This window comes from Lagopus leucura, unplaced genomic scaffold, assembly GCF_019238085.1.
Source record: "Lagopus leucura isolate 7727_CA_CO unplaced genomic scaffold, USGS_WTPT01 Super-Scaffold_100054, whole genome shotgun sequence".
In the NCBI taxonomy this organism is placed as follows: domain Eukaryota; kingdom Metazoa; phylum Chordata; class Aves; order Galliformes; family Phasianidae; genus Lagopus; species Lagopus leucura.
The window spans coordinates 1,086,899-1,105,080 of record NW_024962300.1 but is presented as its reverse complement, the minus strand read 5'-3'; the positions used below and the strand labels follow the sequence as shown (position 1 = coordinate 1,105,080).

Here is an 18,182-nt window from a genome sequence, read left to right as displayed (position 1 = left end):
TGAGTTTCTGAAGGAAAGGAGCAGTTTAAATCATGTTCTTCAAACTAGAAGGCAACTAAAGGAAAAACAAAATCTGCAAAGACAACCGGTCGGTTCCATGTTGTTTAATGTTGTACAAAAAAAATTTGTGAGTATTACAATGAAAAGTGATTAAATCACTGATATCACACTGCCATCCCGCTACCTAAACAGCTGAGATTCACTTCTCTATTCATACAATAGAATCTTAGTGGCCTTCAGGAAAAGAACAAAAATGAAATCATTGAGTCATACGTTCTTTTTTCTATATCATAAAGCTGTGCTCACAGAGACGGCTTCTTCTATCAGACTCCTCATGTGTACAGGAACTCAGTTGTAAATAAAGTTGAACCTAAAATTAAAAGAGTTATACCAAGTGAGAGACTTCTATTCAGTTTGTTTAACTGACGTTTTGGAACGTGAACAAGCAAACATTTTGGTTTTATTCCCAATAAGCCTCCACCTGACAGAGAAAGAGTGATTTATTCTTTTTCAAAAGACATATTTAGCATAACAAGCAGCAGGACTTTTAAACAGCTAACACTACACTAGCATTGCACATCAGTCTGTTGAGGCTGCAAAAGAAACAACAGCCAACACTTCATCTCATAAGAGACCTTCATCTCTGCTGAACCTAGCACTGAGATTTACATAACCCACCAGCAACTCCTACAGCACTTCTGATAGCAGAACCAACCTTTAGCACTCTAAGGGTAATAGATGGACACGTTTAACTGAAGTGCCAGTTCTTGTCATCTGCGTTTCACTGCAAACAAAGAGCACTGCACACGTATTCCCAGAAAAGTGAGCATCCATCTCACCTCCCTGATGTCCTTCCTTTGGATGCATCTGTTGCGCTGCCACCAAATTGGAATCTGGCTGCATAACAGCCAATGTTCTGCAGGTAGCCAGGAGAACTTATCTGCTGCCTCCAGGCAGAGCAGCCTTGCCTTAGTGCCCAGGCTCCCAGAACCACAAGCAAACACAACGTACCTGCTCAAAAGCTGAGGAAGGCTGGAAATAATGGGTCCGTATCCTGGTGCGTTATCATAGAGCTCAAACAACGGTGCAGCTACCAGCTTGTAATTTTTGGGGACTGCAAACAAAGCTATCAATAAATACAAGTTGGTTAGTATCAAATGAAAAATATCACCAAGCATTCAGCCAAGGAACTCCCAACAGATCTGTCATGGTTCTCAAGCAAGATCACTACATGTAGCACTAAACTACCAAAGTAGGATTATTCCTTTTAAATTTAATTGCAGGGCTGTGCACGTGATGTAGGAGCAGGAATGGGAGTTTACCAGGAACCTGTGTTCCAACAACCATCCGGCTTCAAAACTGATATCAACATTTATTTTTTTAATGATTAACTGTAGGCAAATGAACCACAAGAACACGAAAACGAACTTGCAGCCACATTTCCTTGCATGAAAGACACACATTTGTAGTTTGATAAATAAAATCCTCTGTTGCAAACAAACACTTACCCTTTTCTTGAAGCTGGACTAAGAAAAGCTTCTTGTGCTCTTTTGGTTTAGTAATGTGAGCTGGGATATAGGGGTACTGGAAGAAAAAAAAATGTTTGAACAGAGCTTTGAAAATACTGTAAGTACGAGTGCCTATTATCAGCTAAATCAACCTGACCAGACAGAAATGCATCACAGCAAACTGAGCAAGTGTTCTCAGCATTTAGAAACAGAGAAGACTATTCACAGGACATGTGTCACTTATGCAGCAGTGCATGAGGCTGTGCACTGTGGCTAAAACAGGAACTTAAATGGAGTGCCAAGCTCAGCAAGGGGCAGGGAACTGTGACATCCAGGGGTTTCTCATCCATCAGGACAGGTGTAAGGAGGCAGAGTTTCCAGAAGAACAACCTTGTAGTTTGTCCTCAGCCACAGAAAGAACACAGTTAGTTAGCAAAGTTAGCAAAACCCCCCAAACACTAATGGCTTATGCAGCAGGCACTCCAAAAACCCGAGTGGCTCCTTGGAGGCTTTTGGAAGAACAAGCTGTATTTAGGAAAACAAAAGCCAACGTAAGTACTCACCTGTGGAGGTTCAAAGTTTGGTCTCCACCAGTTACCAATGCAGTCATCGATCACCCAGTCCTGCTGGACGCCATCCTGACGGCCCAGGATCTATCAAATACAGCCATAGTCAAATCTCCAAATACTACAAGCAGAACTGTAGAAAATGCACTCTGGCAGCATGAAGACTTGTTGTAACAAGGGTGTGATGTAATTCAGAGCTATTCTGGAATAGTTTTTAATGTTTGGCTGGTTTTATAACGTGGCTTATTTTGTTTTCATAAAATCCTCACCTGACAGGACAAGGACACTTGAGAAAACATTCTGAATTCCACACTACATTCAGCCAACTGAGTGCCATACGACTGATGGGAAGAACAGCAGTGGCACTGCCTGACAGCAATCGCTTTGGTAAGGTTATTATGTTGGGAAGACTGGCTAAAAAACAAGTCCTCATCCTCACATTGTGCTCAGCAACACATCCTGCTGCACATCTGAAGCCAGCCCATGAAGTAAAGCTGCACATGAACGCAGGACTTGGGGGGAAGTCAGACCTCTGGGTCACACTCTCACCAGGAGGATAAATGAGAGCTTACTGTTACACTTTGCTGTGAGCGACCTGAGAGCATTTTACACTCAAACACAAAAGCATCAAAATGACAAGTGACGAGGAGACTGCTGCAGTTCTTTGGCTATTCTACTGACTAACAGAATTCAACATTCCACAACATTCCAGTATTGCAATGTAACAAAAGAAAACAGACCTCTGTCATTAAGCGTTTGAGCCCTTCTACCTCATCTTCTCCTGGATTGAGTTCACCACCAGGTCTGTTAAAATAATCAATGATTAAAGCTAGAGTGACGGTTTACAGCATTCACAGACTTTCACAGGTTAGTTTGGACATGTTTCTACGCGTGGAGCTACAAATTCACTCAAGGCTCTTGCATCTGAGATTCCAAATCTAACCTTGCCAAATCTGAAGACAGTAGGGCAGCTTTCACCCAGACCATCTCAAATGGCTGCTGTGTGTCCCAAAAAAAAACAAAACAAAGCAAAACAGGCCGATAATAATAAATAACTTCAGTAAGACAAAGTATAACAATATACATAACAATGACTGGGACACTTAAAAGGTAAAGTTTTAACAATAATGTAGAAGCACTGGAGTTGAAGAAGGGGCTGTAAGCACAGCTGTGCTTGTTCCAATCTCAAAAGCAGCACTTAGCGACATGTACAGTAAGCATAAAGCTCAAGTGGGGAATCATCCTGCATTTAATACAAGGATAATGAGAAAACTGAAGATACATTTTTGCCACAGTTGTTAGCAAAGGCAAACAATTTGCCTATTTACATACATGCCCCAAATCAGGAGGTCAAAAAAGAATCTGGATATAAAGATATTTTTCCCCCTCACCTGAGACCAAACACTGGAAATATGAAAAACATAAAACCAAGAATACGAGGAGAATCACCTGTCTCAAGTCTAAGCATTTTAAAATAAGAAAACAAGCACGGCCATCACTACAGTCATATGACCAAAACTTCCTTCCAGCTGTGATCACAGCAGGCTAATTGAAGCACTTCCTTCACACATTCAGATGCCTGCCCTTCTTACTGTGCCCTGCTGGCAGTTTGTGAATTGATAACCATTCTGCATTTACCAGGGTGCATATAAGCGTAGTTGAGCATAAGCTTCCACAGTGTAAGACCAACACCTGACTACCTGCAGGGCTTTCAACAGGAACCTAACCATGCAGTGCAACTAAGTTTCCCAGTGGCTTTAGAACCAAGGCAACTCTCCACTACCCGTGAGCAGAGTCAGATAAATACATTTTAGAGGAAAATGTCATCATTTTAGAAACAGTTCTCACGAACCACGTGCTGGGAACAAATGAATCTCCTTACAAACTAGCAGTCAGCCACATCTGACTTTGCAACACGCACACACGGAGAGGTCTGTGATTGCCTGGTTGGACTAAGAAGGTGCTTGCAAGAAGAGACACTTACAGCTTGAAGAAAGTTGTCCCCAGCTGCAGTAGCAACACGTGGGGCAGTCGGTGCTCGTGCACTATCAGAACCCCTTCCACCGTCCGCCTCATGCCGATTTTGTCAAACTCTTCTCTCATGCGCTGGAACCGAGCAGCCACTGAACTGTCCTTCTCATAAAGGGGTTCCTTTGTGCCAAATGTGTAATTGGTGAGAGGATACCTAAAGGGGAAAAAATATTGCTACACAACCAGAAAGCTAAATTTACATCTCTAGCACACTGTGTTCACCCTGCAGCCAAGCCTTCCGTGCTCGAGCTGAAGCTCACTCACTGCAATGGACTACAAGTTCTGGGTCACACGCGATGCTGCGCAGCCCATGCCATGCCAAGGTCTGCATGATGGCACACGAGGGCAGGAGGTCATGCTGGTGGGACATGCCGCCCTGCTACCGATCCAGAAATAAGCAAAAACACCCAGAAGCACCTGCAGCAAGGGCTGCCACCTGCTTTGACTCCACGGCATGGAGAAAAGGGAGAGAAAACTCTGCTGGGAAGGGAGGAGGCTGTGCAGGACAGTGTTTGTTTCTGCAGGAGCAATAAAGAGCATGAGAACCAGGCTGTTAGGAGGAAATGTTGAGTGTCTGTATGCAGGGCTAGAAGATTGGGGCAAAAATTGCTTGGAGATCCCCCTGATGACTCTGGTCCTGGACCTTCATCTCCAGAGCCAAGGCAGCATTCGAGGGGTTTCTCCAGGCAACAGGGATGGAGTGGAGAAGAAAAAACAGAAGGAAAAAAAAGGAAAACTTAAGGAAGAGATCAGACAGTCCTAAAGGACACACATGGCAACAGGCAAATGCGAGTAACAAGGACCTGATAGCACAGAAATCACAAGTCACTTCCTTGTCAAGGCTGATTCCCACGTACACAAGTGAGACACAACAAGTTTCCTCACTGCAGCACCTTTATAAGCAAACTTCTTTCCTTGCAGTTAAAGCTTGAGAGCACCTATACTGCCACTCATTCCCATTTTTAGATTCCCAGAGAGTCATACCAACAATCCATCGCACTGTGCTGTGGCTGCATCAGGCTGTACATCCAAACTGTTAGCCTACCTTTACAAAAATAACACAAAGTGCAGACAACTCAGCTTCCTGCTGATTTTCCTCTTCAGAAACACTGCAGAAATATTCCAGCCTCTGAAGCTGACATTTAAACTTCCATAATAAGGATCTTAACTGTGAACTAATTTAATCACACTAAACAGTACATACTGCTGAATACCAACTGAATATTGACCACTGCAGCTTGCATCCACTGCTTCTGCAGCCTGACAGGCATATTTATCAAATAAATATAAAAAGTGTTCACTCAGAAACGGAAATAGAACTATGTGCCTTCTCATACAAAGTATTTACAGCTATAGTTTTTAATCTCTAACTGGAAACAAATGTTCTCTGGTAGCAGATGCTGTGAATTTCAACTAAGAGAAGTGTACTGCACACACAGCAAGCACACCTATCCACACGCTGCTCGCCACACATAGGGTGCTTCAAGCCAAAGGGAGCCTGTTCCCCTTGCTGCACAGAGGGGATGCCTGCAAGCTACTCAGAAAAGAAGCCATGATTCCCAATTCTGCTACTGCTCAATAAATTTGGTGCTTGGAGTCCCACATCAGGTGTTGTGCACCACTGAGCCACAGAGTCAGACAGTGGATTGGGTGGGATCTTAGCATCTAGTTGCAGCCCAGCTACAGCGTGCCAGCTTTCTCTTGTCCCTTTAAGCCCTCAGTGAGAGCAGCTCTAGAGAGAAGGACTTGAGGGTTCCAGTGATGAAAAACAAGACATGAGCCAGCAGTGTGTGCCTGCAGCCTGGAGAGCCAACAGAATCCACAGCTGCATCAACAGAGGGATGGCAACATGGGGAGAAAGGGGACTGTTCGCTTCTACTCTGCCTTCATGAGACCCCATTTGGAGTACTGTGTCAGGCCTGGAGCCCCCAGCACCGGAAGGATGCGGAGCTGTTGCAGCAGGTCCACAGGGAGAGTGACTTTTTACGCTCAGATTTTTTACAGGTGGACAGCGATAAGATAAAGGGGAGCGGTTTAAACCTAAAAGAGGGAAAATTCTATATTCAGAGGACGGCGAGGCCCCGGCGCCTCTGCCCAGAGCAGGAGCTGCCCCATTCCTGGAGGTGCCCGAGGCCACGGACAGGGGCCTGGGCAGCCCGAGCCGGAGGGGGCACCCAGCCCACGGCAGTGGGTGCTTCTAGAGGGCAGCGAGGCCCTTTCCAACCCAGCCGTTCCGGGCCATCACGCGTCGCGAACCCCGCCGTTCCCCGCAGGCTGCAACCCCCGCGCGGTGCTTCAGGAGGCGCCTCCCGGCCCTCTCCGCTGGCCGCAGCCCCACCGCCCGCCGCGGCCCTCACAGGTTGATGGTCCTCTCCAGCGTCAGCGGCTTGGTCTGCTGGATGTATTTGTTCCCGAACTGGTTCACCCCGCGGGGCCAGCCGGTCTGCGAGCGGTTGGGCGGCACCACGGACATGGCGGGAGGCGGCAACAACGCTATCCGCCATACAACTCCCGGCGGGCCGCGCTGCCACCGCTCTGCCGGAAGCGCCCCCTCCCACTTCCGGCAGCGCCAACCGCAGAGTCGCTCCGCTCCGTCCCCTCGCGGCGACCCGCCTGACCAACCGCGGGGCGCTCCGCGCCTCGCCCCGCCCTCATCCTGCTCTCTCATTGGTTCGATGCAGCGCGGCCCCGCCTCCCCGCAGGGGCCGCTGGGATTCGTAGTCCAGCGGAGAGCGGCAGTATGGGAGCCAAGCGGCGCGGCGCGGCGGGCGGCCGTAGCGGGGAGAAGCGCGGGCGGCGAGAGGTTGCCGCCGAGCTGTGTGCTGCCCTCGGCGACGCGGCGCTACAGGAGCGGGCGGCAGCGGCTTGGGACGGCGGAGAGCCGCTCCGACACGGTACGGGCTCACGGGTCTCGCGGCTCTCAGCCCGGTGCGGTGCCGCCCGCTGACCGCCGGCTTTGTCCTCGCAGAGGCCGTGGTGGTGGAGCAGGCCCCGTTCCGGCATGGCGTGGTGCGCGGCCTCCTGGCTAGCCCAGCCTTCGCGGCGGCGTTGGGCGACGAGCTGCTGTGCCTGGGCTTCCGAGAGCGGCGGAACGACTTGCTGTCCTTGCGGCAGGTGGGCTGGGCCGGGCTGGGAGCGGGGCTGAGTGCCGTAGAGCCACAGAATCATCACCAGTGACAGAAGCCCCTCAGATCGCCATCTCCGACCCCAGCCCACCCCCACCGTGCCCACGTCCCTCAGTGCCACTTCCCTACAGCTCTGGGACACCTCCAGGGACGGTGACGCCCCCTCCCCGGGCATCTGTGCCACTGCATCACCGCTCATTCAGAGCAGAAATGTTCCCCAATGGCCAACCCGGCCCTCCCCTGGGAGAACATGAGGCCATTGCTCTCACCCTATCGTCACCTGGGAGCAGAGGCTGACCCCTCTCCTCACCACAACCTCCTTTTAGGGGTTGCAGAGCCATGAGGTCTCCCTCACCACCTCCCTCAATGCTTTTCTTCATCTCTCCCTACGCTGCCGCAGTCCGAGGAGCTGGGGGCCAGGCCGGAGCCCCACGTCAGTGCACTGAGGTAAGGCTGCAGGGTCCACGGGGCAGCATGCCCTGGGCCAGCCTCACCCTGCGCTTTGCTCCCCAGGCGGGCGCTGAGCGGGACCCTGCGGGTGTGGCTGGAGGCTGTCACCCACATCGAGCTGGAGCCTTCCATCGACATCTCCTGCGCCAAGTATGAGAGCACAGGTCAGTCTGCCCACCGACCTCCCCGTTCCACACAGCACCACCCAAACCCAAAGTCTGAGATTGTTGTCCCAGCGCTCCTTCGGCTCCAGAGCTCATGGCTGTGCCCACTGCCCTGGGGGGCTGTGCTATGCACGCCACTCACTGAACCACAACCTGTCCCTAATGCCCCCTGACGCTTCCCCATCACTGTGGTCATGCTGCTCGCAGCTGCAGCAGGGCCCAGGGCTGGTGTGACCCCTGCCCTGTGGGCTGCTCTGCCTGGGCTGTCTCACCCCTTGCATGCATGTTGCTATGGCAGGCAGGGAATGCTTGTACTGCTTTTAAGAATTCTGCACAACCAATTGTTGCACTGTGCTCAGGGATTCCCCTTCCCTCCACTGCAGCACAAACATCTTGCAGGGCAGCTGCGTATCAAAGAACAGACCTTGGTTAATCCAGGAATGTCCGCTGTACTCAGTGACAGTCACTGCGGTGGGTGATGGGAATTGTAATTCTGCATCTTCAGAGTGGGCTAATTACAGTGAAATCCCACAGAAATTAACCTTGCTGTGTCAGTGCTGCCCTTCCAAGAACTGCATTTTCACCTCTCAGCATGTTCTTTCTTGTACTCCTGTAGGGAAAAAAAGCTGAGAAGCAGCCACTGAAATTAATTTAGGTTGGATGTCAGGGGGAAGTTCTTTACTATGAGAGTAGTGAGGTGCTGGAACAGCTGCCTAGAGGGGCTGTGGATGCCCCATCCCTAGAGCTGTTCAAGGCCAGATTGGATGGGGCCCTGGGCAGCCTTGTCTGGTATGAAATGTGGAGGTTGGTGGCCCTGCGTGTGGCAGGGGGTTGGAGATTCATGATCCTTGAGATCCCTTCCAACCTTGGCCATTCTGTGATTCTGTGAAAGCTTTACTGTAGCAAAACGTGTGTGTTTGCAGATGTACTGCTGTGCCACGATGATGAGCTGGAAGGCCGGAGAATTGCTTTCATCCTGTACCTCGTGCCGCCCTGGGAGAAAAGCGATGGGGGGACGCTGGACCTCTTTAGCACAGATGGTAAGAGCTCAGCTTCGGGTGGCTGAAAGAGATGACTCCTGTGCAAGCACCCACCCCTTGCAGCATTCTATAAAGAGTATGTCCTTCGTTCAGAGAAGCTGATGTATAGAATAAAATTTGCACCTTGCAGAGGGTGTTGTAAGCCTTTGCAGAGAAAGCCAGTGGGTGACAGCAGAGGGCAATGATGAGGGGAATCCTTTTTTGTTTTCCAAGAAGGCAGGATAGAAGTGATGCCAGTAACTGTGCTTGGGACTTAACAGTGACTGAGATAAAATCCCTTTCCAACAACAGAAGTCTACTGATTTCTCATCAAGCCCTGAGCTCCATCCCTTACACTGAAATGTCCCACCAGTCAGTGTCACAAGGTCAGAACCATCAGCTACTAGTGAGTTCCATATCTTAACCAGATTATGTTTTCTTCCTCCTCAGAACACTTTCAGCCACAGCAAGTCATGAAGTCATTGATGCCTTCGTGGAACACACTGGTTTTCTTTGAAGTGTCTCCAGTCTCTTTCCACCAGGCAAGGAGCTGCTTTTTTTTTTTTTTTTTCTCTCCATTTTTTGATTCTTGTCATTGTTGTGGCTGTTTGTTCTGTGTGCTGTTACAGGTGGGAAGGAGAAAAGGGGAAGGGAGAAACACGTGCAGTCAGAAGAGATGCTCATGCTAAGTGCAGTGTGTTAAAAGCTTGTGACTTTAGGGAGGACAGGAGCTGGCAAAGCCAACTTTAAATTGTCAGCCTAGCTCCATCATCTTGGGGGAAAAAAAAATCCCATCATTACTTCCTAGCACATCTTCAGGTGTTGGCCTTTGTGGTGTACACATCTTTAGCAGATCCCAAATAAAGCTTTGGATGTTCACTGAGCGGAGAATTTGACAGGCATTTCCCTGGTTTCCATTTCCCAAGAGATTTAGGATGCTGCAGCCATTCCTCGTAGCCTAGAGCACCTCAGAATCATGCAAGGAAACAGCTGCTACAGCTTTGTAACAGCAGCAGCTACAACCTGTCCTAGAACTGACTGGTTCTTCCTCCTGTCCTACCAGACAGTTCAAGGAGATAAAAACTGCAATGTCTTCATGTGCTTCAGAACTTCGCAGCAGTTGGTGGCGAGCTCCAACTAGTTGGTCATAAGGGGGTGGCTCTGTCTTTGCACTGCCATTACAGCACAGCACCTGCAATCTGAAATAGTTCAGGGTAGCCCAATTTATGTCAGCGCACGACTTAATGAAATGTTTAAAAAGCAAAAGACAAAAGTTAGATCAATGTAGCCTGCTCTGGCCTACACGCTCATAACGTTTTCTGCATGTCCAGTTGAAGCTGGCACAGCTAATGTTTGCATCTTGTATGTGCCAGTGCTTCAACAGAACAAGTGGTAGAAAATTGAATGTTATTTCTATGACAAAATTACTCAACCCTTGCTTAAGCTCTCAGAGACAGGGAGTGGATTTTGCTGGGAGCATGGGTCTGACTGGGATTTTGAAGATCTGCAAGGGACTTGAGCATCAACATCTGTTTTAGCTCTCCCTCTATGAACAGAGAATAACCCAGCTGCTTGTAGCCCTTGTCTGCCTCTCTGCGAGCTGTAGGCTCTCACGAGGGATGAGTCTGCGTAACCAATTACAGCTGCTCCTTATGTTCTGTATTCTGTATTCACATATCTAAGTGACATTCTTTTCACTGCTGCTTGACGTTGGTCCAGGTGTCAGAGATTCTGTCGGAGGAGAAGTGCCGCCTGTCGGTGAGCGGCTGGTTTCACGGCCCCCCAGTGGAGCGCCCTGCACGCTACCTTGAAGCTCCCTTGCCCAGGAGCCCACATGTCCCTTATGACGTGAGTAGCCAGTGTCTGCAGAACTGCATTTCCATTTCTTTCGTGTCCCTCAAATACCTGTTAGGGTCACTGGTTAGGGGTGCTTTAATCTTTAGCTTGTCCAAGTCTCCTTTTTGATTCCTGTCCATAAATTTGTAGCCAGTTTCCCTCTTACGTATCTTTCGATTGTTTTGTTCTGTTTTGTTTTACTCTGTGCGCTGTGCATGACGGCAGTAGTGCAGAGAGGGCAGCAAATGCTCTCACTGCAACTTAAAAAAAATATATGGAGTGGGTGGGTGGAATCTAGTCCTATGGGCAGCTGGGCGAACAGGAATTGTGGAATTGTTCTTCCTTTTGGAAATGCAGTGTTCACTTCTTTTCCAGCATGAAATCTTGTATGAGTGGGTCAATGTAGTTTATTTGGACATGGACTCCCAAGCTCAAATCCAGGAGGAATTTGAGGAGCGATCAGAAATTCTCCTGAAGGATTTTCTTAAGGTGAGCTCTGTGCTTCCATGCCATGTGGTCACAGGGGTAGTAGTGTCCTCATGACGTGCACAACCTGCTGAAATCCCTTCCAGCCTCAGCCATTCTGTGTTTCTGTGGTGGATAACCACTGCCTGCCTTGACACTGCTGTGCAGGGATACATCAAAACCCATAAGCTTTGTTTCAGCAATCTCATTTCCTGCTAGTAGCAAGGCAGAAGGATGGAAAGATGTCATCCTTCCTGTGATGACCAGAGTGTCTTTATCTGTCCCCTGAGCTCTCACATCTTAGGGGAACTCAACGTGTATGTGAAACAAATGACTCACAGTGATTTTGGCTTACATGAATGGCTGTTTCTCAGGGCTGATTTAACCCTGGTTTACAGAGCATCCATATGTCAGTGAAATTGCATTCTCACCCAGCTGATAATCATGTAGAATTGCATACATACTAGGTCGTGGCCATTAAAAATTCACAGTGCCCACCCAGACCATCTTCTTCTATTCAGCAGTCATTAGGAAACAGGGAAGTTAAAGAAAATGTTGAGAATGCCTTACACAAGAGTGCAGGATGGCTGTTTGCAGTACACTGAGGGAGACCTGGGAGCTAAGTGTTAATGTTCCAGTGCTCTTTCTCTCCTAGAAAGAGAAATTTCAACTTCTGTGCGAAGCTTTGGAGAACAAAGACATCCAGTGGAGCAGTCGGGGGCCTCCCAATAAAAGGTAGGAAATGACAGTCTTGTTCCATTGGTCACACCAAGCAGGAGCTGCCACGAGGCTGCACTGACTGGTGCTGCTCTCATGGACGTGGCTCTCGTCGGTTCTCTGCTGCTGCTATCTGCTGTCTTTTCAGGCTCTATGAAACAGCAGAGGAAGACAGCCTCCCTGACATCCTGAAGAACTTCCTGCAGTTCTTGCGCTCAGAGGCACTGTTTTTATTGCTTTCCAACTTCACTGGTCTAAAGCTGCACTTCCTGGCCCCCTCAGATGAGGATGCTGGGGAAGGAAAAGCAGCAGACAGTGCTGGGCACAGCAGTTCCAAAACCGAGGAGGAAGAGACTGAACAGCGCGCTGATAGCAGTACCCGTCAGCCAGACCAGCCTGACAACATCTCTGAGGCACAAGACAGTGAGACACTGAATGGTAAGTAGGGCAGCAGCAATGTGAAAGGACTTGAGCAGGATCCTGACGTTAAGGTTGTTGGCAGCAGACCCAGAGATTTTCATGGAGCTAGGATTTCACCTTGTACTGCAGTGAGCACAAGGTGCTATCGTATCAGATTTTTAAAGAATGCTCATCTTACAAGTTATTTGACATTAGAAGGAAAGGTAATTAAAACCCAAGACTTATTTTGTACAAAGACTTCGTTGTTTGGTTTGTTTGTTTTTTTATTTCCCCAGCTTGTCTTTTCTGTTGCCATATTCTTCCTGTGTAATTGTAAACTCCTATAGGAGGAGGTCATAGTTTGAGGCTGCACAGATTGAAAACTGACCAGAGACATGAGAACATAAAGACTCCCAAATTCTGATGTACCTACCTGAGAGTTCACAGTGCTGCTTTCCTCCCTGCAGCATCTGGTGTTAGTGTGCTTTCAGAGCAGACAGGTTACTGGCTTTTGAAGGTTGGAGCTCTGGTGTAAATCCCAAAGAAGGGGGAACAAAACAGGAGGAAGAACTGGTTGAATCAAAGCACACTGCCTCTGGGAGGTGTCAGAAAGCAAATCTTGTGTCCATAAGGGCTTAGAGCCCTCTCTAGAAAAGAAGTTCACACTTCTGAGATCTGTTTGACTTGTTCTTCCTTTGCGCTTTGCTGGGGTCAGCAAAGCCAGTATGGGGGCTTCCCTTCACGTGCCTTGAGCTTTGCAGGAGGCTACAGCACATCCTCATGGCTTTGCCTGGCTGCTGGGGTAATCTGCTCCCTCCCATAGGGTCGAGTACCCCGATGTGTGCAGGGGAGCTGCGGCGCTGGACCAAGGGGCACTATACTCTAGTCCATGACAATCAAGCAACTGAATTTGCTCTTGACCTGCTCTTCTACTGTGGCTGTGAAGGTAAGCAGACAACAACAAACAACATCTTCGTCTTCACTCCTGTGGTCCTTACACAAAAGGTTTGGGATTGTGTCCTTGCCTGAGCTGCCTGCCTTGCAGCCAGGAGGTGGCGTGTGGGTTCACTGGGGCAGAGAGAAAGGATGGGGCCCGATGTCTTTGCTCTGCTGGGCGGTGGCTCTGAGCAGGTGGAAGGAGAGATGGCCAGAATTCCTGCTGAAAGCATTCAATTTTGCCTCCTTTCCATCAAAACTATTGCTGCCCCCAGTTCACAAAGCCTGGGGTTTTTTAAAGTTATGTTAGGCGTGTCTAGGCATTTTAGGTTGATTGCTGGGTAGATAATTTCAAAAACAAAAATATAAACATAAGCATTTTGGACTAGATGAGCTGAGAATGCATAGCTGAAACCACCTGGCACGTGATTGTTATTATACAGGAAGTTGGCTATCTGCTAAAGCAAAATTGTGGGCAGCAGAAAGCCAAGCTACCTTAAACGGCCTGTCAGTAATAAAAGACAAAGCTGGTACATTCAATTCAAGTCAATTCTGAGTGTAAAGGTAAAATGATAGAGCAGCAGAAGTTGAACTGGGGGTAGTTCTGCATCCAGTCACTGTACAGAGTGGAGTACAAAAGCTGCATCTCATACAGGAGGGCTGTATGGAGTCTGGACAGCATTCAACTTTCTAAGAATCTTTTTTCTTTCTTTTCTCTTTTAAGACTGGGATCCAGAGTATGGTGGCTTTACTTCCTACATTGCTAAAGGTGAAGATGAAGAGGTAAGGAACTTGGCTGCTAACTGTAAATTAGATAAAAATTAATTGTTTAGGGTGGAGTGGCACAATTACACTTTATCACAGTGCTAACATGAGCTCAAGATGAAGCTGTTACACCAGAGCCTTGTGCCTACCCTCGAGCTTCTGCCTGAGCTGTAACTCCTGGGGGCACAGCTCTGGATTTGGCTTCAAGAGGCGAGTGGTTGCTGACTCCTGTGGGCACAAGGCTGTAGCAGAAATCACTTTTCCAAGGAAAATTCACATCCAGTTGAGCACTAACAAGGCTGCTGAACAGTCACACCAGTGAGAAGTCCAGAATCTCTTCAAGTGAGCCTTGCTATCTCATAAATGCTTCAGGTTATATGTCTCACTTTCTATTAGCGTCCCTTCTGACTGGTTTTTAAGCTGTTTTTCTTCCTAGGAATGTTACCAAGGACACATTTTTGAAACTAACTTCCTTCCTTGTCTCGCCTCTCCCAGCTGTTGACTGTGAATCCAGAGGACAACTGCTTGGCCCTGGTATACAGAGACAAAGAAACGATGAAGTTTGTGAAATACATCAATCATCGCAGCTTGGCACGCCTGAAAAAGCACCCGAGCAGAAGAGGATTTTGGGATTTCTCATTTGTCTATTATGAGTGATGGCACAGTGGCCATCACACACTGAAAATGGTGGTGGTGGCTTTGGGGCAGGGCTGTGTGCAAGTGTTCAGCTGGGCCTGCCTGAGCCCAACCTTCCTGATGCTAACTTGATCATGCTGTATGTGAACTATTCCCTATTTAGGGGGCCCAGTGACTTTTTTATTAAGTGGAAATCATGTCTCCTCCTGACTTGGTTGCACTCTTAGCCACTCGTAATGGTACATGGAGGGTGCCAGCCCCGTGTGACTGACGGCTTCCCAGCCCTTCTCTTGTGGAAGTGAGATGTGTGGGATGAGTCTCTCCTCTGGAAGGGTGAAAACTACAAGCGCGCATGGCCCCAAGTTAATGACTCCTGTGTTGTTTTTGTTTTTTAATAAGAGGTCAGTTAAATCCTTCAAACTGTAGTTGAGCAAGTTCTGTTACAAAATACGCAGGGCATTTTCTGGAATTTAAGTGTGTTCACCTTTTGTAGTGGCAGAAATAAAGGAGCTGCCCAGGGAAATAGGTGTACAGCTCTGTGGAATCATGAAGGAAGAAAGTCAGGCTGTAAAGCTGCTGGCATTGGCAGCCTGGCCTTGGCACTCTAACAGGAGCATGACTTCATTATGCTAAATGCTGTGCAGACAAACCCAGATGGAGCCCTTACTCCTGTGAGTTTACAAGTTAAGCAGTAGATGAAAGAAGAGACCTGCTCCTATATTCTTTGTCTATACTTGAACAGCTCTGTGCTTCAAATCTGAAAGAGCTGTGGCTGCAGTCTCAGATCAGGAGAGGCTGGGCTGGTAGCAGGAACTGCCAACTTGCCTCTTTTGGCTCATTCTCCACAGCAGGAGGGCTGCCAACAGCGCATCCTCTTGTCCATTTCCAGCTCTGTCCTGCAGTCTGCTGGGCTCCGGCGTGGCTTCTGTCACTGCAAATGGGCTGCTCAGATCCTTCCAGCTAACAGGTATCAAAGGAAGATGGCCAGCTGGACAGTAAGCACCATGCTGTAGGCTTGGCCCTGGCATGCATGCACTTGCCTAAAATTTTTCTGCACTCAGGAGAAACACAGGTGTACTTTCAGATCACCCAAGCTGGCCACTGGGTTTGCAGCACACTGGGAATTGTATGCATTTTCATTTCCTCCTGCCTTTTTTTGGTCCCAGAGGGTGAGCTGCTCACAGCCTGCCACCACACCGGTTCCAGGTGCAATGTCACTGGCAACAGAGGTGGTGTGAGAGCACAGCCAGCAGCAGAGCACCAGCAAGCTCCAAGTAAGGCAAGTTGTGTTGGCACAGGCATTGGGGCATGACTTCATGACTGCCTTCTGAAACGGATTAGGAAGCACGTAGGCTTGGGAGATCTACGTGATCTTGTTCATTCTGCCTTGTTTCCCTAAGCTGGCTTCTCTGTGTGCTGCAGACTTTCCTGCACTCTTTTAACATTCCTTTGCTGTTCTAAGCTGCTTACAAAGACAAGGGGATGAACCTAGAAACATGCTGCAAAGAGTGTAGAACTCTTTATGAATTACTAATTTAAGTTAATTTCTGAAGCACTCTCCTCCCATTGTGAGCAACAGCTTTTAGGGGACAAAAACCCTTAACTCTGAGCTGCTACAGCAGAAAAATCCCAGTCACTGGAGTTCTCAAAATCAAAAATGTTTGGGTGGTTTCAAAGAAAGGTTACAGATAGCACAGCCACTCATGGTACAGTCACCTAGGCAAAGCTGGGAGTAAGTTAATAAACAAAAAGAAACAGCATGTTCTTCTGCATCGTCAGCCTCAGAGTGTTTGTTGAGGCTTGGAACAGCCTACCATAAGACTGTGCCTTTTGAAGCTTTCTGCTTTTTAATAATAAATAATGCACTAGAGGGCACACCAGGCCCTACTCGAGCAAGGCGGTTATGGAGCCCATCACGCAGGGAAACACCCTTCTGCCACAGGAGACTGAGATGAAGCAACCTACAAAGCTACATTTGCAGTTAGCATTAAAAGAAAAGAACAGAATGGAGCAGGTAAGCAATTAACATGGCACAGCATGAGCAGCTGAGAGCAGCTTTGTACAAGACAGCCCCAGTTAGCAGCTCAGCCCTGCGAGGATGCATGCGTGGCTGCAGCAGGAAGCCTGCTGCTCTATGCAGGGCACAGCAGCTTCTGTTACCCAAGAGCTGAGTTATTCCAGTGCTTCACAACACATTTCTCAGGATCTGGTTGTTAACAGGACTGGAAACAGAAGCAATTTGATGCGGCTTAACTTGAGACCAGGCTGAGGGAATGATTTCTGCAGTCATAAACACAGAAATAAGTGCTGACACAAGGAATGGACTGCATCAGGATTAGCCGAGGTGAACAGCAATCCCTGGGATTTAGAGAAAGTGTGGCTAACATGAAGTAACCTGTTGCCAGCTGTCAGTCCCCATTGCTTTGTTTGCTCAGCTCCAAACCAGAACCTGAATTAGGTCATGGAAAATCCCTGGTACGCAGCTCCCTGGTGAGGGCACAGATCCAGCACAGCACTGCTGCAGCATGCTGCTCAGGTGCAAAGGGACCCCGTGGGGAAGGCAGATGCCTTTAAGCAGCTTCAGTGCAGGGCAGAATTCCAGGCAGGTGCTGAATGCCACGGAGCACCATGGAGTAAACCTGAGTCCTGAGGCACGGTGCCCTCCAAGCAGCCTTCCCATGAACCTCCAGCAACAAACAGTTCTTGTGTGATTTTGGAGGTTATTCTGTTGTTGACCAGCGGTTTAATGGCTGTAAACAACTCCCCTCCCCTCCCTGAGAGCTGGATACTACGCAACAGCCCTGGAGGACTGACCCTTCCCAGCACAGACTGTTGGCCAATGATTTCTTGGTGCAGGTTCAGCTGGGCACCGTGCTTATGTCAACTTGCTGCTGTGTGCCAGCCAAGGGCTGCTCTATGTCAACATGCCACTGCAAGCCTTGGTGCATCACTTCAGCTTCCTGGATGCAGATTTCACATTTGGCAAAGATGAGAGCTGTTTTTACCGGAAAATAAATGACAAGCTTGTTGTTGGAGGAAATCAGCCGCAGCGCAGGTCTGGACTGTGACCCAGAGACTGACAAGCACTGCAGACAGGCTGCCAAGAGCAAAACAGAGCTGGGACTGGAAGTGCCTGGTGAGCAGCCCTGGAAATTAGGCTGATGGGAAAGCTGCTTTCTGATCACAGGCTCTCTGATCACTGAATGGACTACAGAAATGTTACCAAGCAAGCATTAAGGTTTCAAACATAAAGAGCAAAAGAAGAGCTGGAAACAGTGGGAACAAGTACAGCAAGTGGCAGAAAGCCTGAGACTTGTGCCAGGAGACTGTTCCATAATCAAGGCTTACAGTTTGCTCGCTTAGAACAGCATGGGTGGCTCACCACCGTCCTCATCAAGAAGCTGGATTTGACTAACAACCAGGTTCCTAAAGGATTCAAATGAGCTCCCGCTGCTGATTTGAAGTGACAGAGATCCACGCATTTGGCAGCTCAATTCTTCATTTTGAAAGGCTGAAGCCCTGGCAAGGGACTGTTCTGGAGGCTAGAACACAGTACAAGAATTAA

At 48.5% G+C, this 18,182-nt stretch overlaps 2 protein-coding genes across 3 annotated transcripts; one reads left to right on the top strand and one right to left on the bottom strand.

Annotated features, from left to right (window-relative positions):
- Positions 1-89: 89 nt before the first annotated feature.
- On the bottom strand, positions 90-6,665 carry NUDT21 (nudix hydrolase 21). The gene is made up of 7 exons (XM_042886147.1): positions 6,463-6,665; positions 4,059-4,259; positions 2,815-2,878; positions 2,072-2,161; positions 1,509-1,584; positions 1,012-1,126; positions 90-370 (listed from the first exon to the last, which is right to left on the bottom strand). The coding sequence occupies exons 1-7, from the start codon at positions 6,576-6,578 to the stop codon at positions 349-351; spliced, it is 684 nt and encodes a 227-aa protein (XP_042742081.1). The 5' UTR covers positions 6,579-6,665; the 3' UTR covers positions 90-348.
- Positions 6,666-6,845: 180 nt separating this feature from the next.
- OGFOD1 (2-oxoglutarate and iron dependent oxygenase domain containing 1) lies at positions 6,846-16,389 on the top strand. Of its 2 annotated transcripts, XM_042885992.1 has the most exons (13): positions 6,846-6,999; positions 7,074-7,219; positions 7,631-7,677; positions 7,744-7,844; positions 8,768-8,884; positions 9,314-9,405; positions 10,583-10,711; positions 11,075-11,188; positions 11,820-11,899; positions 12,030-12,319; positions 13,104-13,226; positions 13,941-13,999; positions 14,477-16,389. In XM_042885992.1, exons 1-13 carry the CDS (start codon positions 6,846-6,848, stop codon positions 14,636-14,638), a joined length of 1,614 nt encoding a protein of 537 aa, XP_042741926.1. In that variant the 3' UTR covers positions 14,639-16,389. The 2 variants fall into 2 exon arrangements, with proteins under 2 accessions (XP_042741926.1, XP_042741927.1); XM_042885993.1 differs by lacking the exon at positions 7,631-7,677 and having other exon boundaries at positions 6,923-6,999.
- Positions 16,390-18,182: the final 1,793 nt, after the last annotated feature.